Here is a 22,500-nt window from a genome sequence, read left to right as displayed (position 1 = left end):
ATATATATATATATATATATATATATATATATATATATAAAGGCAAAATGCCACTAAGGACAAGTGAAACAACAGAAGTGGCTGCTAGGCCTAACAACCACTCCGCTGTTTCACTTTTCCTTCGTGGCATTTGCCTTTATTTATACACTCATCACGTTCCATATCTTCGTGATTCATTTATACATATATGTGTGTTATACACACACACACACACACACATATAATCAACAGAACTCTACTGAAGGCCAGTATAGTTCAAAGTCTACTAAATCATTAAAAATTTTCTAGTTTATATTCAAGGAGAATACCATTCAAAATCTACAAATATTCTATCTTACCTCACACAAAAGAAAGATGAACAGATGAGAGAGAGAGAGAGAGAGAGAGAGAGAGAGAGAGAGAGAGAGAGAGAGAGTAGAGGTCGGGGAGGTAAACAATTCCAGCACAGTAACAATCGGAGATTCCATGACAAAAAATCTCTAGCTATCACAGTCAGACTTCGGTGGAATTTGTTTGGATGAAATCCTCGATATCCTGGAACGGTTATTTTTTTTTTCATTTTTGTATCATATCTAAAAAGGAATTCTCAGCTGAATGGGTATACTTTTTGTTACTATCTCGTTCTGTTACCATTGCTACCATACATGTAATACATAAAGTCTCACTTCTCTCCCTCTCTCTTTCTCTGTCTGTCTGTCTGTCTCTCATAACTATATATTATGTATATATATATATATATATATATATATATATATATATATATATATATATATATATATATATATATATATATATATAATGTATATATGTATATATACAGTATATACACATATATCCAATGTACCTACGTAGTATATAATTCACTGCCCTGTTCAGCAGAGACATGATGGGTTTTAACGGATCAAGCCCTACTCCCCGGATCTATACAGATTCATATGTCCACAGACTCCGATATACTCGTATATTCAATAAATATTCAGCAAAGGGCACAGTAAAACAGTCTAAAAAAGATGTACGAAAAGTATGAGAAACAAAAACAAAGACACATGAAAGCCCATGTATTAACACAAGGCACTCGAGAGACCCAAATGTGGGCCATATGCCGGTGCCAGATGAAGCCTGGAAGTGTCACTGACACACCTTCTCACTTAATACCCAAGAGCTCCGTCATCCCCGCCCGGCGGAAACCGCAGTCAGAAGCATTCTGAAGACATTCAACACCGAGGAGTCCCGCTGTCTGGGGAGTCTGTCCCGCGAAACTGACAGCGACAGCGAAAGGCAGTCTGTGAAATATTGACTTTCCCATTGCTCTAATGGATCGGAAATTTCCGTGAAATGAATTTGTTTGCGTGGGAGAAGTGTAAACATTTTCCCCGAGATAAATATTCGTGTAAGCGCCGAAATGGAATTTCCTTTGAAGTATGGCTATTTTGCTATAGCGGGTTGCATGCAAACTGAAAACAGTTTTGAATGAAAATCGTGCTTTAAGTGCTAAAAATAAACATTTACCTGGAAATAAACATTTATCTACTGCGTGTCTTCACTTAAAGTAATATATTTTCATAAGTAATACAATGATAAATTTAATAAAGCAAAAGAAACTGAAAACAAGTTATATTTTATGTTTTCCTTTTAACAAGAAATATGCTTTCCGTGTTCAATCTAAAGCTACGCCAAAAGAAGTAAAAAAAAAAAAAATTATTGTAATAAAAATATATACCACTGGGTTGCGACATTTGCCTACAAGCAAGAAATATTTTCCATCGATATTGTTCACTCACACGTTGGATAAAACCATTAAATATAACGATGCATTTTTCAGAACCCTCAAAGGTCCTTCGAAGAATTCCAAAGGTCCTTCAAAACAGACAAAAAATTTCAAACTATCTTTGGAGAGAGAGAGAGAGAGAGAGAGAGAGAGAGAGAGAGAGAGATGAATTTCTTTCTTTCCAATATCAAATACCATGTTTCAAGACGTCATTACTCTTTAAATAGCATTCATAAACTTCAGGAATTTATGTCTTAATATCCCTTAGTGAAAGTAAGAGGCGGGGAGGGGGAGGGGTTAGAAAGTACAAGGGAAGGGGGCTGGGGGCTAGGGACTGGGGTGGAAGAGAGAGCAGCAGCTATGCCCAACACTAGGCCTAATAACATTCACGACACCCAGGAGAGCCTATTCATCACATGATTAATAGCCCAAGTTCCTTAAGTTCTTAAATGAGTAATCAAAATAAATGTGTACTTTACAGTTAAAAAAGGAGAAATTTCAACTTTTTCTCCCTTTACAACTTTTTAAAAAGTTTCTAAGCGTTTAATCTACTTTCCCGAGTCGCTCTCTCTCTCTCTCTCTCTCTCTCTCTCTCTCTCTCTCTCACGCGCGCAGTTTTATAATCAACTGTTCTCCCTCATTTTTTCCCCATTTTTTTCAACTATGTATTCTTCAGTAAGCATGTGCCTCAGAGTGCGAGTTCGCTGCTTTCCGCGTTCCACTGCATCTGTGGATACCCAGTGCGATTTAATGGATCCACCACAGGTCCTAATCATTTAGATGCGCAATAACAACGTTAGATTCCATCACCCCTCCTCTCTCTCTCTCTCTCTCTCTCTCTCTCTCTCTCTCTCTCTCTCTCTCTCTCCGCACAACTGAAGACACGTTTAAGCTACGCAACGGCTTCACAGCGTAAAGCTGATTTTTATCCAAACAGCTGCTGGAAGTAGCATTTAGATTTAAACCTTTGAAAAAAATCTCTTTTCTTACTTTCGAGAGCCAGCGACCTTTCTATTTCTCATCATCAACAGTAATTCTTGTATACGCTTATCAGCTAGGTTTTGATACAGAGAGAGAGAGAGAGAGAGAGAGAGAGAGAGAGAGAGAGAGAGAGAGAGATTAAACCTCTTTCCATCATCATTTAAGTCAGCAGTCCGTCCTGACGATGGCAGACGACGGCGTAGCTTCTGTCAATACTCGCCGAATGAACTCAATTAAAGCCCCCACCGAGTCTTTATTGACTTACAACAACGTTTAAACAAATTGTGTCCAGATTAAGTTTCTCCATAAGGAATAAACCTGATGACATGCAATTGAATGTAGAGGACGGGGGTGGAGGAAACAGGTGGGAGGGCGGTGCGTCCAATTTAAACTCAATAGCTAACTCCTTTACACGTTAACTGCTTTTGGGGAACGGAATAAGACAATTCAATTTTCACAGTCGAAGGGACTCAAATGATAACGCCTTCTTGATCGAATATGGCAAAGTTGATGACGAGGAAAGTGAAAAATTTCTTGCAAAAAATAATCAGATTAGACATAACTTGTTGGGGCTGTTGATTCTGCTAACAACTTTCTGACTAAATTATTTATATAAAAGAGAAATGAAAAGTTATATAGCCAGTTTTTTGTTTACGAGACACTGGTGGAGTACACACGGTCAAACGATTCGTTGCCAGTCAAACTATTGACTTGCAACGCATCTGGGCTTGACAAATTCCTCGTCATGATTTCAGCAATTAAACTGGTAGTTTTGTGATATGTGGACAACGACCTTCTGACACTGAGGACGTACTATTTTCCAACAAACCCATTATTATTTTGTATACGCAGATTTCACTGGACATTTCCGTGCTTGTAACAAGTGAAACTATGTATGAATCATCCCGGACGGCAATATCAATCATTGCTGGTTTCAGTTTGAGCTGAGTGGCCTTGCCACTCGATCTACATATGAGGCTTTATTAGCAGTAAGGACTCTCCGATTAGACACAGAAGTCATTCTGGACTCCAGAGTCACCGAAAATGTACATGAGTCTAGTAAAATCTTGCTACAAAGCCACTGAGACGTATGCGATTTTATTTAAGATTTCTCTGGCTGCAAAGACACTGAAATTAATAATAACGACCTATGCCTCACTGCAATGACAATTCAATTATATAAACGCAAAGAGTCCCCTGGTATGGAAAATACTGACAATAAGTGAGATGTCCCAAGTTTCAGACAGCTGAAACTGAATACTTAAAGCACATAAGGCACTTTTATTGCTAATAACTTATCAGTTACTGAACCCATATACGGATAAGGTGCCCAGGACCTCAAAACCACTAAACATGCTTAACATGGGCGTTCGGAAACGCTTCCCTTATCAAAAACCACCGAAACCCGCCAAACCTCTACGTCCAGTTACTATAATTCTTTCCATTCAGATATTATTATTCTTTAAAATTAAAAGTCCCCTACGTTTCTGCTTCACTTCAGCATCTCCAAGGGACCAAGGACCGGGGACAATAAACCGCTTCAATTATATACCGCTTTAATTACGGGATACTTCTAGTTGATAAGGACCGGTTTCATGAATAATCAAAACATAATTACTTCAGGACCTCCATTTTATCTCGTCAGATTATAATAACCGGCCCCTTTCTCACGCTGGAATATTAATCGCTGGAATGTCTGACCTTCAACGTGTTATTGCTGCCACTAACATCTGTTTAAACAGAAGAAAAAGGAATTCTTTTTCTACAAGGATTATTTTCTGTTTTTCACGTTCTCTGGTGACCTTGTCTGTTTAAAGTCTCTATTCACGTCAGTAAAATAAGGCAAAATGACTGGTCAGAATCAAACTTAAAAATATATGGGAGAAGGGGTGGGGGGCATTTATCTGAAGTAAAAATTGCTGTTTTATTTGACTGCTTATCTCGGCAGCTTCCAACACTTTGTTACTTTAAGAAGACACCGTCCCTGTGTTATTCGTGTTACATTAGTTAGTGTCACAAGCTAAAAGCGCAATTTGCTTTTGTAACTACCAGAAACAATGAAATCTAAAACAGTGTTCTCTTCTAAATAAAAATAAAATTACTATGGCACATTTCACTTTCAGTAAAAGCTCAAAAAAATAAACCATTAATAAGCTTTCGATGTGAGGACTTTAAAAGATGGTAACAACGCATACAAAAATAGAAAGTATAAACACCAGAGATACAAATATATATGTATACACAAAAGCCACTTACTACGTGACTTTGCAATGTCCAATGTCATGCAGAAAAAGACACTGACCTTTCAGTCCGCTGTTTGACATTTAAGATTATTCTGAACAACTAAGGTAAAGTTCATATTATATAAAACGTCGGAGTCATATACAAAAATATGAAATTATAATCTATCCATATATATGCAGTATGAAGAGCTACCGTTACATTCAATGAGAGGAATTATAGTGTCTTGTTCGTTCGCAGCGTTTATTTGTTAGACAAACTGACACAAATTTATCAATAACTTTCCTTCCTAACACGTACAACATAATTCACTTCAGTCTCTTCATAAAGAAGCCATAGAAATCAGACGTAAAATTCAGTCCTCAGACAAGGAAGCGAAAGCGGATTCAATATATCGCGCACAAGCCAGCGACAACCTATTAATAATCTCTCGCTGAACAAAAACATGAACTTGTTAACACATTCCTTCGTTTGCAAACCAAATCTAACTTTCCACTCCATCGAATACAAAAAAATATTCCTTTGGAGTGAAGATGGAAAAAATAAGGCAAACAAAAAAGAAGACTTACCTGCGATTGTTAAAGTGGCGTTCCTGGAAGTGGCCCTCCCGTTGAAATTGGTTGCTACGCAAGTATAGACGCCGGCGTCACTCTCCTTCTTCCCTTGCTTGATGGAAAGGAAGAACAGGGAACCAGAGGGAAAGATGACCCGGTGGTTATGAGGGTCCTGGCTCGAGGTTGTCACCTCCACGCCATCCCTGGGGGGAGAAAAGTAATTCAGAAATTAAAGGTTAGAACAGAAGATAAACCACTAGTTGGATATCCCTGAGGGAAGAAAAAGGAAGAGAAGGGTGTACAAAAAATCAAAGGCGTGAAATGGAGATCAGTCCATGATCCATAAGGCAGACCTTGGATAAACCAGTGGTTGCTGGGACTCTGGTCGGAGGTCGTCACACCCACTTCATTTTTCAGGGAAGAGGAAAAGGGAGAAAATTAAGCTGAAAGGCACAAGGTGATCAATGGAAAAGAAAAATAAAAGAGGAACGATGAAAAACGATATCTTTCAAAAAAGTTAAGTATGGAAGAGAATAAAAACTGACGAAAGAATAAACACAAAAAAGAAAGGGACACATACACGTCAGGTTACTCTGTGGCAGGAGTAAATATAACTAAAGATGATATTTTATTATTACAGAATGCGAGGTTCGAGGGAATATAATATTGTCATTTCCGATCTTGATCAAAGGTGTGAAAAGTGTAACAAAGACGCACTGCATGAAGTGTATGCCGGACACTGAAAGTATAAGCTTCTAATGAATAAGATATGCACGACTAATTCCTAGAATTTTCAAAAGTCGATGCACTCTGAGGAAAAATGCTTCTTACTGAGTTTCTTCGACGCAATCGAGTTTTCTGTACAGCGTATAATGCTGTATGAGACTGTCAGCCACAACCCGTTGGTGGTGTGTGTTGTTGGCACCTATAACGATGCCAGACGCACGATCATGGCTAACTTTAACCTTAAATAAAATAAAAACTACAACTGAGGCTAGAAGGCAGCGATTTGGTATATTTGATGATTGGAGGGTGGATGATCAACATACCAATTTGCAGCCCTCTGTCCTCAGTAGTTTTTAAGATCTATGGGCCATCGCAATAGTTTTCTTTTACAGAACACTAATAAAAACTAAAACGTTGCAGATCCAGAGTAAAGCAAGGATGATTTCATAAAAGGGTGTCACCAAACTTAAGAAGACGAATTTCACGTATTCAAAACAAACAAACAATGCAACAAAACCACAAAGAAAAAAGAAAACTGGACGAACTCAAACACATTAACTAAAAATGGATATGCTAAAGAGATTTCCAACAACTTCCAATCAATTTCCGTGTACATAAATCTCATTGATATTCAAACCAATATTGCTTAAGAAGAATTACATCGACATATAGATTGAATGACAGAGGTCGGGTGATGAATTCATACAATTGGACCTAAGTCCTTATTTTCAGAAATTCAATTTTTACAGATATAGGAACAATTACCACTGTTTCGGATACACATCAGGTCATGAAAGATATTGGTAATAATATGAAACAATAATTTGCGTGAGTTTATCTTTCAAAAATTGCCGGATTCACTCTGAGTTCATTCATAATCAACCTAAAAATGGCGAGTTAAATGGGATTCCAGTTCATTTGTCGTTGGTTATTGGATATAAGAGTAAAAAAGAATATTAGAACATTCACACAAAAGCAGCAATAACAAAAAATAACGCCAACTAAAAACGCAATACAACAGTTATCCACGCAATGTAACACAAGGAAAGAAACAAAATACAATTACATGTAGTCTGGTCAAGAACCCTCCCAAAAAATAATGTGAATTTATTCATATAAAGAAATAACCAAAGGAAACATGCTAAACGTGAAAAGGATTCACTCTAAATTTCCTTTTATGGATAATAAGAGCCGAGCCTCCACCTGAAAAAAAAAAAGGGGGGACACAGACACAGCGCCTCAAAGAAACAAAGAAAACCAATGCTGTTACTAGAGGGGCCCCAGAAGCAGCAGGCTGAAGTGTCTGTTCCTCCCAGCCATCAGACTTAGGGTAATGTGAAATTGTCTTCGCCCTCTGGGATGTGCTTATCCCTTATTTCGTTCTATATGGCCTCTCTCTCTCTCTCTCTCTCTCTCTCTCTCTCTCTCTCTCTCTCTCTTTCTCTCTCTCTCTCTCTCTGGACGGAGATGAGCCTTGGGCGATATCATCACAACACTGTCTCTCTATTGGTAAACAACGTTCTCCTGTTGGTATTGGTGCTCTTTACAGTTGTGAACGATTACAACAATATTATACAACAACAAAATAACAACAATATTACCAATCTGTCCCTGAAACACTGATTTTTACGTAACAATCATTTCCTATAAAAAAACCAATCGATTTTTGTCCTTTGAGAATGATAGCCTCTAAAATGCCCCATAATTCTGAAACAAGCGTTGCCATGGAGGCAATTCCTAGATAGCCATTTTGGACCCGATTTCCAAAAGGAGATCAGAATCGCCCTCATGCGTGGTCGATCCGAATGCAATTCCCCAGTTAGCATGTAAATCGACAGAGCTACGAATGTCTGGCTGTTACTGCTGCACCAACACCAGATATCCATAACTCGTTGTTCAGTGTACATTCACAAATGTTTTTGGGTACGCCTCCGCACGGGCTTAAGGTCTGTGAGCGCTGTATGCACAGTGCACAAACTTATAACATACATATGCACGCACATATACGTACGTACATACATTCAAACACGCACACACACAGACATATATATACACATGCATACATTCACACACAAATATATATATATATATATATATATATATATATATATATATATATATATATATATATATATATATTTAGAAAAGAAGGAGCTATAGCTTAAGTTTTTCATAGAGTATTCTCGATATAAGGTTGCAAAGACTTCTTACTCTTCTCCAGTATTGACTTACTGCTAAAGTCAACATAGGCACGGTAGAATTTAAAGTAAGAAGACGAACAATACGGCAAAATATAAAAATTTACACATCATGAGAAACAGACATCTACTTAGGCCCAATGTTATGCTGAAGTAAAGTCGAAATTATTATCATCAATATTATCATTCAAACTAAGCAAGCAACAAAAAAATCCCATAAGCAAACTTCCACATAATTGAACACCTATATATATGAAAAATATCAAACAGAAATAAGATAATAACAATAGTCATGAATATATACGGTACAGATAGATAACAAAATAACCCAAGAGTTTCTGAGTTAATTAAAAAGCATGAGGCAATCCTGTTTTTTAATTAACGAACAGAACTTCTATACGTTAATTAAAATTGGGGAACAAGAAACAAAACCTTACAACCATACGTGCAGAATAAAACTGAATATTCCCCTTTTGTCCGGTATCTCCAACCATTGTCCCCTTAATGACAAGCTCCCTCGGCCAAGCCTCCAATGCTATCCTATGCATACAGAAGACTTACCGCATTGTCTAGTGTTTTAGATTAACGCTACTCGCCCAGCACAGACAATAATGTTGTTGAACGGACAGAATCGATCACCGGCGCCATAACGAGTTAACTATTATTACAAAAAACGTTTATATGTCAATAATTTAAGTATCTTGGCAATGTCTTTACAAGATGTATATCAATACAAATCATGGCGAAGAAATCCACAGTAGTGTGAATATATTAGGAATCTACAGTATATACAAACGAGAGCTTTCGAGAACCTGCTTGATTCTCCCATGAGATTTTTATGAATACAAATCCTAACAACAATAATATATGTAGGTAGAAGACCCTCTTTTAAGCGTGTAGTATTGAAAGTGACAGCTGCATCAGCTGCATTCAGTTTCTATAGAGTTTTCTCTATCTTTCTGATAATTGTCTCTTTTCAGGGTTACTGCATTCTGCCAGTAACTCGCCGATGTTTGTCATTCTTGGAGAAGAACGCAGTTGCGAATTTGGGTAGTTTTATTTCGGACAAATATACCATATAAATTGAATGCAGCTGATGCAGCTATCGCTTTCAATAATAATAATAATAATAATAATAATAATAATAATAATAATAATAATAATAATAATAACAACGATGATTATGAAGTTGATGGTTAATTACAATAAACAAGAATATATGGAGAGGATGGTAAGCTGAGCAGGAAAATCAGCAAAATTCTATGATTTTAATGAAGCATGATTGCTTTTGAAAACTAATTTCTATGAAATCTATTCGATTCTGTTCATTCTGCATATCGAGTGCAATGTGCTTGTGCTTATATGTGTGTGTGTGTGTGTGTGTGTGTGAGAGAGAGAGAGAGAGAGAGAGAGAGAGAGAGAGAGATTCCCACTAGTATCCATGTCAAATTAACAGGAAGCTTCCTGACCATACTAATACTTGCAGATCCTTGATCATGAACAAGGGTCTCTGCAAACGGCTTTATGAAATTCAAAGTTAAAAATTAATCCCATAACTCCTGTTCATGACCGGAGAAATGAACAATTCCACCCAAACCACAAAAATCATCTACATTCAACTGGAAAAAATGTAAGCACGTACAAAAAACATCAGGAAAAGAGAAGGCTATTACGTTTCAAAAGCAACGGATAAAACAAAAGAGAACAGATCAAAGATCTGTTAGGATAGAACTTAAGAGGAATGTAACCTGAAAAATAATAAACTCTAAATATTTTGCAAAAAATTTATAATTTTTCGATTACCTTTTCCCGGTTTGATACAATTCATAACGCTATACATTCGATACAATTCATAATGCTATACATTTGATATAATTCATAATGCTATACATTCGATACAATTCATAATGCTATACATTTGATATAATTCATAATGCTATACATTTGACAGAATTCATACTGCTTTACATTTGATATAGTTCATAATGCTATACATTTGATATTAATTCATAATGCTATACATTTGATACAATTCACAATCTATACATTTGATATAATTCATAATGCTGTATATTTGATATAACTCACAATGCTATACATTCGATGTAATTCATAATGCTATACATTTGATATAATTCATAATGCTATACATTTGACATAATTCGTAATGCTACACATTTGATTCTAACTTGAAGATGGAAAATATAAAAAAAAAATTCACGCATCTGCGTCCATGAAACAGTAATCTCACACACGATCATGAAAAGAGAGAGAGAGAGAGAGAGAGAGAGAGAGAGAGAGAGAGAGAGAAGAGGGAAGCTGGACTGACGAAGCGCATTGCATCTCCTCCTCCTCCTCCTCCTATCTGAGAAGGGCAGAGAGAATAAGACAGGCGAGCCTCTTTCAGCAGAACATCCGAGGTTTCATTTACGGATTGGGGATTATCCCCGAGATCAAAGATGATGCCGCCCCTTTCACGGCTCTTACGACGGGTATAAAAGCAAACATATCGTAGATTACATCAACTGCGCTCCAAAAGATATCTCGGATGAAGATTCTGTTCCCAAGGAAATCCGTTCGCTTTCATGATTACATAATTTAATTACATGTTGTTCCTTGTTCTTGTTTATCTGTTCCTTTTTCTTTCATATATTTTGTCATGACTAGATGTTGCATTCTTTCATCCCACCGAAACGGATTGTAAAGTATAAACAAGTAATAAATGCGCCCAAGTTTCTTCGGCGCAATCGAGTTTTCTGTACAGCCGCTACAGCGTACAATCAAGCCCACCGAAAACAGATCTATCTCTCGGTGGCCTCGATATAGTGCTGTATGAGCCGCGGCCCATGAAACTTGAACCCCGGCCCGGTGGTGGCCTATCCTATATAGTTCCCAGAAGCACGATTATGGATAAATTTAATCTTAAATAAGATAAAAAACTACTGAGGCTAGAGGGTTGCAGTTTGGCATATTTGATGATTAGAGGGTGGATGATCAACATCCCAATTTACAGCCCTCTAGCCTCAGTAGTTTTTAAGATCTGAAGGCGGACAGAAGAAGTGCGGACAGAAAAAAGTGAGGACAGAAAAAAGTGAGGACAGAAAAAAGTGAGGACAGAAAAAAGTGCGGAAAGAAAAATTGAGGACAGAAAAAAGTGCGGACTGAAAAAAAGTACGGACGGACAGACAAAGCCGGCACAATAGTTTTTTTTTTTTACAGGAAACCAACAAGGAAGAACCATTTAATCCTGAACTTTAAGCAACGTAATACCACAAAGTAATAAATAGTTATTGGATTTTTGTTACCGACTATATTTTTCATTACCTGTCGTTCAGTACTGCAGGAACCAGCCAACATCCTTATTAAAAGGTCAAGCGCACAAGAAACATCTTTTCTTAGACTGTGGAGATGAAAAGACAGGAAAAATCCCAATTTCTCAGGTGGCAAAAAGCCACGTGCAATGACTCATAATAGGCTATATAGAGGTTTTCCCTCAGATTCATTTAAGAGCTCGCCTTCCTTTATTTCTGGCTAAATCGGGTTATGTTCTGATGCTTTCTAGAACGACAAATTTTAAAACATACAGACCAATATGGACGGTTATATCCTAATGCAAAAGCAGATATGAAGAACGAATTGAAATACAAACCAAATATAAATATTAATTTTCTTTGAATTTTCACGAAAGCAATATTAGGTTAACCGAGTGCTGTACATAATGATGGAAGTACTCTTTAAAATAAAAATTAAAAAAAATGTTCTTTCCAGAGTAACTTTTAATTATCTTCAGAGATTGCTCGCAAGCTTCTCTGAGCCAGTAATGGAGAACTTGTAAGGGTGCATAAATTTCATTAACCTCAGGACACTGATGGAATTCCCCGTCGAATTGGTCAGCCTTACTAAGATTAAGTAACCGCAGAAGAAGCCCTTGCAAGAATTCTGGCAGTCTCCGACAAAATTAATTATAAGCTATCAAATACCTGAAGTATCGACCTTAAAAATATACTAGTTTGTTACTCTATTTATTCAGGTATAAGAATTATGTATTGCTCGAGGGAAAAGTATCGCAAGTTAGCATGGAAGAGTTTCCATACACAAGAGAGAGAGAGAGAGAGAGAGAGAGAGAGAGAGAGAGAGAGAGAGAGAGAGAGAGAGAGAGAGAGCTCTGAATCGTAAGAGGGCTTATCCTCTTTAATAATCCTCGTCTTGAAAAGTCTCCATGGAAACAAATCTTTCGTTTAAACATAATTCTCAATAAGGTTTGAGGAATGACGAAGCGAAGATTTGTTACAAGACAGACCATGATGTCGGATATTTACTAAAATAATAATAATAATAATAATAATAATAATAATAATAATAATAATAATAATAATAATAAATCAACAATGGTTCAGCTGTAAACACATGAAAAATTCGCATGGTTAACGATAGCCTTGATCAATAAGAAATTCTGCAGATAACTTTCTACGTAATGGAAAATCAACTAGAAGGTTGCTCAGAAATCCAGCACTCTACCCACTGGAAAGATAACAAATTACTAAGAGTAATCCGACGCAAGTACATAAAAACCTATAAAACGGAAACTGGCAATTTACCGAGATTGTATAATCCCACATAATCACAACATAATCCAGCAAAAAGAGTTGCAACACCCAAATACCCCCAACCGAGATAAGTAAATGCAAAAAGCGTAATACTCTGAACGATGATCAACTCAAGGGAATTCCGCCCTTCGGGAGTCATATTCAATTAACCTTGAAAAATGAGATGCTCTCTTGACGCTCAAAAAAAAAAAAAAAAAAAAAAAAGCGAATGTTTTGGAAATGTGCAGTGACGCAAGAAACAAAAAGACATGTCATAAAAACATGTCATAATAAGGTGAAATATAAGTAACTCGTGATCTATTTATAAATTTCATAATATTACACAAGACGTTTCGTATCATTACAAGAAGTGCATTTTGACGCCAATATCCATACCGGGCCAAACAGAACACATGATGAAGGATGGTGAAGGAAGAACTAGAAAAGCATTTAAGAGAAATACTCTAATGCATATAATGAATGGCTTTGCTACTGTAAGCAATTTGTGTATAATCATTCACGTCTAACATAAGTGAATATCTACAATTCAATGAAAAAAGCAAAGATTAGATGCGTAATTAGGCGGATTCGATGTGACGGCAAATTGGTACTGCTAAAATATGCAATGAACTATTTAACTCTATAACTAAAGGACACCGTGGTTACGAAAATCACTTGATAAAACATAAATGGAATCATTCCATGTTTCTGGCACTGTGACTGTTACGAATGAATGAACACCAAAGGCTGGTAATTTAAAATGCATGTACTAAGCTCTACTGACAGAGGAATATCTGTCTACTAACATCCATACGCACCACAATGGACAAAGTCACCTTATATGTGCCCTAATTATACGCCACCAACAATCTCCAATGGGGGACAAGTAATATGTTAGTGTTTTCATAACCTTCACATCGAGAGTTTTCTTTTGGTATCTCAGATGACTACGCCCTTCAACGTACGTATTTTCTTCCCCAATAACCCCACCAACATCCACAATTTGGAGGGTCAAATAATAATATTCTTAATCTAGATATGGAAACCTTACACCTGATATATATACAACTGCCTTTTGATAAGTTCCCACTTAGAAAAATAACAGTAACATACTGGAATTACATCTTAGGTGGCTTCACTTCTTCATTATGTACTAAAAACGCTGGGTTTGCAACCTAGCGACGAATGAAGATACGAACATTACAACTATGAAATAAAAAAATAAAAAAATCTTAACGATGATACTGTACCAAAGGATCAAAGTCCTGAGCTAAACTAATTTGAGGTACCAGCCCAAATCTTTTAGAGATCCGGATCTTTGCAAAGAAGTTTTATACTAAGATGGCGTGTGATATGATCATTAAATAAAAAAAACTACTATAGCTTGGTTATCTCCAGATAAGTTATCAATAATAATAAAATACATATGGACATAATACTGTAGAATTTCATTTAAAAGCAATAAGAGAGAGAGAGAGAGAGAGAGAGAGAGAGAGAGAGAGAGAGAGAGAGAGAGAGAGAGAGAGAGAACCAAAGTATCTCATACAATGGGACCAATTTTCTAATTTCTGTGATCCATGTTCTCTCCTATATCCCTTAAACAATTACTACGATATTCTACTCTTTGTACCCAAGCTCTTTTTAGCTATTCTTCCCAATTACGTAAAATCTATGTCATACAGATGGTTTTTTCTCGTCATCTTGCGATGTCATATTGCCAATAATAGCACCAAAAGCTACCTACGTTACCACACTCAGAATTATTTGATGGCGAAAAAAAAGATGCTTATTACTTTAGCGAACAGTCAATACGCGTTTTACCTAGTAATATACTACATATAATCCATTTCTTATACAGTTTTATCAGTTAAGACGACTGAAACCCAAAAACTATAAGCCAGACTAAGCTAAAATTTAAAATTATCACTTTGTAACAAAGTAATTAAAAGAGTAATTTGTTGCCAGAACATGATAATAAATATAATGTTCATAGCACTAGTTGATCATGCTTGTTGTATCGATCTAAATTCCACTGATGTCACCTGGGAATGCATTGGACCGGCCGTTCTTTCTGCGTAAACGAAGGTGCCAATCTTTGGTTGCAAGATGACAAACATGGGCGTCTAAGTTTGTGCTGCATTGGGTAAAAGCTGTAAGATGAGAAAAACTGCCAAAAAATGCGCTAGTGTGGTAGAACAGTGTGAGTTTTTACCTATCTTTGTTATTCAGCTCTGGCCTTAAAACTTGAAATTTTTAATGGGAATACATACAAGCTTTATACTAAAGTGTTTAATAACGTTTGACTTCGTTTAGCAGTTTTTCCTTAGTCTTTCTCCAGGTTACAGATGCTTACTAAATTACAAAAAACTAAAAAACCGTGTCCGCAACCTTGTGAAATCAGGATCTTTGAAATGTTAGTGTACTGCGACTCTTACCATTTAGTCCGGGGAATGGCAATACCTCTTCTAAAGCTACGTTTTCTAAACCAACAAACAGAAACCTTCCAGCTAATATATTAGAAATTTCTAAACAAGTACCATGTGCATTTTTACCACCCCTGCCACCACCCCAGCCCCAAAAATTGAGCGCAATGACATTTCTCGTAATCTATTCACTGAGACCTTTAATTCGATAGATAACACGACTACATATTCAAACACTGAAATTTCAACATCTTGATGCTAATATATCATTTAATTACGGATGCTAGCGCCTGTGGTATACTGGCTAACTAAAAGTGCCAAACGAGTTATGAGACATATGCATATTCAAACAATGAAAAAAGAATATGATTTCATAATATATAAATGAAATCAAGTCAAAAAGCATTACAGTCCTCTTCCAAGAAGTAATCACCTAAGTATCTTAGCTGTGTTTTTGTGCATGGCATTACAGGTTGTTGACCAAGAGCTCATGCCTAAGCAATGCTGGCTTAATGTAAAAAGAAAAAAAAAATTCCTATAAGAACCACAGTCAAACCCCGCCACTCAGAGGTAAAAAAAAGTAAAAGTAAAACGTATGATAAAAATATGAATAACTGTGGATTAATTTACACCGGACTCGCAACATATCAGACGATTCTTAAATAAAGCGATGCTGCAGAGTCCTAGAATTATCGTCGAGTTTCCTTTCAGTTACGACATAATCCAACAATAAAATGACAAAACTAGTATAAGAGTTTGGCATAACGTAACTGCTTTACTTCATTTATATACACTGCTACTACTATACTACTACTACTACTACAATAATAATAATAATAATAATAATAATAATAATAATAATGTTATCAATTTGCTTAAAAAATGACATTAAATACCATACTGCAGTTTATACTATTTGGCATAAAGCAATTCAACTGGAGAGTGCCGTACGAAGATAGGCTCGGTGATTTGTGAGGAATCCATACTTTTTTCATTAGAAATACAAAAATTAATTCTTTTGGAGCTGAGTTTCGGGAGACGATATTATCAAATACCATAATGAAAAATGAACTAATTCGAGAAAGTAAGTCTAGATAAATTACAATGGCTTTATTTCGATTGTATACTGTAGTTGGCTTCATGTGTTTGGTACATATCACATTAGACTAAGGGAGGCAGCTGGTAACTCCCAAACGTAGCAGTTAATAGCCTCCGTTGGATAAAAGAAAAGCTGTTGGAAATGTTGCACGTGAAATTAAGTCACTAAACATATAAGCACGCGACTAAAAGCATGTTTACCGAAAGGAAAGTAATATTATTTAGGCAACAATGTTAAGCAACAACATAGTGGAGTTGACAGATGTCTTCTTAACTCGCCGTGACGTGCACCAAAAATCACGAAGCCAACGGCACCTTAAGTTTCTACGTAACTTATTTGTATTACCTTAGTCCCATCTTCCACTACAGTCAGTTGCTTAGGTATTTCTGCTTCGTTAATTTCATAGAAGACTTCCTTACAAGACTTATGTAGACGTGAAAGCGTCTAGGGGGCAATTTAAATAAAAAAAAATATTCCTACTGGATAAACTCCAAATCTCACCAATTCAAGAATTTCGAGCCAGACTCCGTCCTGACCTCTACTTCTTAATGGTCATGGGAATGTTACGAAGTGATTTATGATAACCAAAATCCTTTTCGTTTCCACGACTTGTAACACAAAAATATATAATGGGAACATAAATTATAGACACGGACAATTTAATGGCCCACCCGTCGAGAGAGATAAACTGTTTCATAATAAAACCCAATCATCATTCCTTGGCCATACTAAACTGTAGGCTATACAACTTAGCTGGAAATTGTAGGGTAAGCCAGACTGTTTTGATAAAAAAAAGGACACTACAATAATAATAATAAATAAAAGGTAATCGTTATTATTATTATTATTATTATTATTATTATTATTATTATTGTGAACACAGCTTAACAGAGAAGAGCAAGGAATAGTAATTCTGTACAGTATACAACAATCAGGGTCTGCATATTCAAGGATAATAATAATAATAATAATAATAATAATAATAATAATAATAATAATAATAATAATAATAATACCTCGTTATATACAAACGCCACACTGTAGGATAGTTTTAATACCAGTTTATTTTTCTACTCTTCTTTCAATTTGCTTCTCCTCCAGGTGGACTGAATACAATAAAATAACACTGTAACTCATAAAAGAGCGCAGGAATCAATACATAGCGTCTAAATAAAACCATAGTTTTATTTAATTGCACCTTTTCCCAATATATCTTTAGGAACGACTGTATTTTTCAGGGAATACTTATCACTGTCCAATATGGGAGATGTACTCTTATTTCAATTTCAGTACCCTTAATGGGGACTGTCCGGTCGTTATATTATATTATGGAGATAAACTCTACTGCTTAATGCAAGCTTCCGTAAAGATTAAGGACCATACAATGACTCTTAGTTATTAATGTAGCGTCAAAAGAGATTCATAACTATTACAAGACGCAGATAAATGCATTACCGAAAATTAAACACATACATAAGAATAACCTAACGCTATCAAATAACGCTTGGTACATCGATACTTTTCTCACCTCCTTGAGAGCCCTAATACCTCAATTGATTCGTCTCGCGTCAACCTCTTCTGCCCTTCATATTTTTCGTGAAATTGGAAATAAACAGCCAAAGGGGAAAAAAAGGCGAGAGGAAATGGGAGAAAAGTGGAATACATACCTGGAAACTAATTACAACATGACTGTACTCTGTCGCCATAGCAGAGCACTCAGCTAAAGGGGTTGGTGGGCTTGGTAGGGGGGGAGTGTTCAGAACCCGAATTAAACAGGTAAAGAGTCACTATGACAGGGATTACATTAATTATGAACGCCATTACCAGTATTTTCACTTCATTCCTTTGAATGTGGCCGGCATTACGCATTGTCGTTCAACAGTGAATAATTCACTTACATCTGAGAAATGGTTGACAATGGGCACGTGAGTATGTGCGCGCGCGTATTGCAGTCACCATGAGTGTGAAAGGAACTAAAGGTTCATGTGATAACGCTACTCACACACTAAGGCTTAATCTAAATGATCAAAATTTGTTTGCACCTAGCAATGCACCAAAACTTTGATCGTCTAGGGTTCATACAGAAGATTTCTTACGCAATACTGGTTCAAGAATTACTGATATGAAAAGTTTCAAGTAAAAAAATTGATCGTCTGGGACCATCCAAAGATGTTATTAAATATAAAATGACAAACCAGCGAGGGATGTCAAAATGCCCGTAAAAGCGTAACTAACGAACCAAATCGAAGATGAACATGAGCGAGTGCTACCTACACCAACACATCTCATGGCTGGGAGGGAGGGGAGGGGAGGGGAGGAGAGGGAAAAGAAGCTGACAAAAAAATAGAATGGAAAGATTAGAAAGAAGAAGGAAGAAGAACATAGGGATAAAAACGACGAAGCAGACGTAAAAAGTGCACAAACAGGATAAAAGCAAAATGGTCAAGGTCAGACGAAAAAGGATAGGGCCAAGAAAGAAAAGAAAAAAACAAGAAAGGAAGTAGAAGAATAAAGACAAGAAAAATTAAAATGACGGAAGAGGTCTAAGAAAAATAAGTCTGTTTGTTTGTTTGTCTTGGTCAAAATTTGTAATTCATTTTCGACTTGTTCCCTTCGTCCGATGGACTTGAAATTTTGCATGGTTACTCAATCCCGGTGACAAAACAACCTTACATGATCAGCAGGTCAGCAGTGGCCTCTAGTGACCCTACAGTGACCTCTCTCAGTATCTCAGGATTTGTATGAAACTTCTTTGAATCGGTAAGTAATTCTACGGATTTTTCATATCTCCTTTGGCTCGACAGGATATCAATTTCGTTAGCTACAATCACAAATCGGTTACAGTTTCTGTCAAAATTAAAAAGTATAAAATAAAAAAAAAATAATTTTTTTTTAGATAAAGACAGGAAAAAGGAAAAAGACGGAAAAACTTTTTAGTGAATTCTAATAAATGCTTGTTAAAAAAATTAGATTTTTTTATTTATACAAATAAAAAAATCTAATTTTTTTAACAAGCATTTATTAGAATTCACTAAAAAGTGAAAAATAAATTATTTGAGAGACACCATGATTTTCTTACAATTGATCATGTCTACAAAAATAAAAGCGTGGGCGCCAAACATGGAAGGAAATGCTACAATAAGAGACATGAATTTTTTTTCTTGTAGCATTTCCTACCATGTTTGGCGTCCACGCTTTTATTTTTGTAGACATGATCAATTGTAAGAAAATCCTGGTGTGTCTCAAATAATTTGTTTTTCATTTTTTAGTACATTTTAATAAAAGCGAGTTTAACATTTCTTTTAATTTTTTATTTGTTTACTTATGTTTCTTCGACCTTTTTCCGTCTTTTTCCTTTTCCCTGTCTTTATCTAAAAAAATTTAATTTTTTTTTATTTTATACTTTTTAATTTTGACAGAAACTGTAACCGATTCATGATTGTAGCTAACGAAATTGATATCCCGTCGAGCCAAAGAAGATATGAAAAATCCGTAGCATTATTTACCGAGTCAAAGAAGTTGTGAAAAATCCGAAGTTTCATACAAATCCTGAGATACTGGGAGAGGTCACTGTAGGGTCACTACAGGTCACTGCTGACCTACTGATCATGTAGGGTTGTACTGTCACTGAGATTGAGTAACCATGCAAAATTTCAAGTCCACCGGACGAAGGGAACAAGTCGAAAATGAGTTACAAATTTTGACCAAGACAAACACACAAACAGACAAAAAAGCAAGCTAAATAAAAGAGTATAAAAAGAGTATGAAAGGGAAACTTGCAGAAATATAAGAAATAAGTGAAACCTTCCAACTCGGCAGTTTTCCTCAGCAGATATTATCTTCTTCGAGTTATCAAGAACCTCATTAAATTCGGCTCAGTCAGATGGCGTTAGATTTAGCACCTGACTCCGATGAGGAGAGTCGAATGAGGAAAAAAAAATATACTGAAGAAAAAATATTGCAGGTAATGACCAAAGTTAGAGATGGGATTATTACGAAACATTTTAAATAGGGGAAGATATTCCGTCCCACGCCCGGATCTCCGGAAAATATATTTCATGCAAAGTTCCCCCGAAAAATATATTTCAATTTCGGTCTGATTGTTTTCTCTTTTTCCGGCAGGTTAATAAAATAAACTCGCTGAAAGAGTTTGACCATTTGTATTCATGTTTCGGCCATTACAAACTAAGCAGAAAACAAACAGTCCTTTCAAAGGCGAGTAAATCGATAAGGAATAAATTCACGCAAATGGGAAACTAATACTTCAAAAGATTTTAAGCCTCTGGGTTTCTATGATTGTTCGGCGTCTTTTTTTGTTTTTATTTTTATCGCAGGCGATGTAGGTAACCGAATGAATAAAAAAGGAAAAAAAGACACGTGACCAAAAAAGGCGGGGGGCGGGGGGAATATGTCAAATCGCCATGTTAAATCTTTTAATACTAAAAACTCATTTTCATAACAAGCGCATGATATGAACTTAAAAGAAAGGATTTTGGGGACGGAAAATGTTGTAATAATTCATATTTCTCCAAATATAAATGAGCAAGTAAACACAGAAGTGAAATCTACACTGACTGCTACAATTACTACGAAGAGGTAAGTAAGGTTTCAAGAAAAGAAAAGAAAGAAAAAAACCACTAGTTTTGCGAGCTGCGTTAAGAGTAAACGAGCAACATTATAGTTACCCCAGTATAAACAACGATCAACTTTACTCTTATTAATGCAATTACCTTAAAGGTCATTATTTTAAGAAACTGCCGCAGTTTCTTAAAATGATATATATAGATCCAACACCAACATCGTCGACATAGCATTAAGATATGATATATATATATATATATATATATATATATATATATATATATATATATATATATATATATATATATATATATATATATATATATATATATATATATACATATATATATATATATATATATATATATATATATATATATATATATATATATATATATATATATATATATATATATATATTTCAACTGGGTCGCATGTTGCCCAGTGTATTCTTCAATGGGCAAGGAAACATCAGAGATATTATTATTATTATTATTATTATTATTATTATTATTATTATTATTATTATTTCAGTAGATGAAACCTATCCCATGGAACAAGCACACAGGGGCCATTCACTTGAAATTGAAGTTCCCAAAGAATGTTGGTTTCAACCTCCCACCGCAGACCCAACACTAAAGCAGTAATTGATCATGATACAGAGCCAGTGATTTTTCATCGCCGGGGGGAGATGCGAACCCGCGACATCTGAGTGTGGAATTCCACGACACTGACCACTATACCAGCGGACCAGTATAACAATATAAGCATATAATAAAAAAAATCCAAATAGAGTACTTTCCTGTACGACGTCGAACTCGGGAGAGAAATAGTTGGAGGGAACGAGAAAGTTACTCAACGAGAGTGTCTCCATATTCAACAAGTTAAACGATCTACTCTAAAACTTATTTGTAAATTCAACAATGTGAAGAGCACATCAAAAACTCTTAAAGGTGCCAAACAAAAACTACAGGAACTAAAACATAAAACACGAGTGTTATCGCGATTATCGTGAGTTTCGTAGGCATCAGTGAATATCATATAACTTTACCTGAATAAACAAACAGCGCCACTGCGTGTTAAACGACGCAGAACAGCGTGAGGCACCGCCACGAAATCAGAGGGGGATGATTTATGCAAAAGCGTCCACATTAAAACTTTCGGAAATATTTCTAGCCTTTAAAGTTCATACGACAGAAATAACTATGGTCCTCCCATTGGTTCAAACCGTGCGGAGAAATTTAATCTTGGTTTCATGTGTGGTTGAATGACATTTTCTAACGAGGCTCTTCTCTTAAATGTCATCGCAATTATTCCGTCTAATATTAGGTTACTCTTGCCTT

General features: G+C 35.9%; 1 protein-coding gene across 1 annotated transcript in view; it reads right to left on the bottom strand.

Annotated features, from left to right (window-relative positions):
* Positions 1 to 22,500, bottom strand: part of LOC136840213 (protein sax-3-like) — a 679,674-nt gene that overhangs the window by 206,755 nt on the left and 450,419 nt on the right. Inside the window, exon 3 of the mRNA XM_067106754.1 lies at positions 5,560 to 5,747. Coding sequence (XP_066962855.1) covers positions 5,560 to 5,747 — 188 coding nt within the window. The remainder of the gene's footprint in view (positions 1 to 5,559; positions 5,748 to 22,500) is intronic.

This window comes from Macrobrachium rosenbergii, chromosome 7, assembly GCF_040412425.1.
Source record: "Macrobrachium rosenbergii isolate ZJJX-2024 chromosome 7, ASM4041242v1, whole genome shotgun sequence".
Lineage (NCBI taxonomy): Eukaryota > Metazoa > Arthropoda > Malacostraca > Decapoda > Palaemonidae > Macrobrachium > Macrobrachium rosenbergii.
Note: the sequence above shows the minus strand (reverse complement) of the source record. Positions and strands in the feature narration are given on the sequence as shown.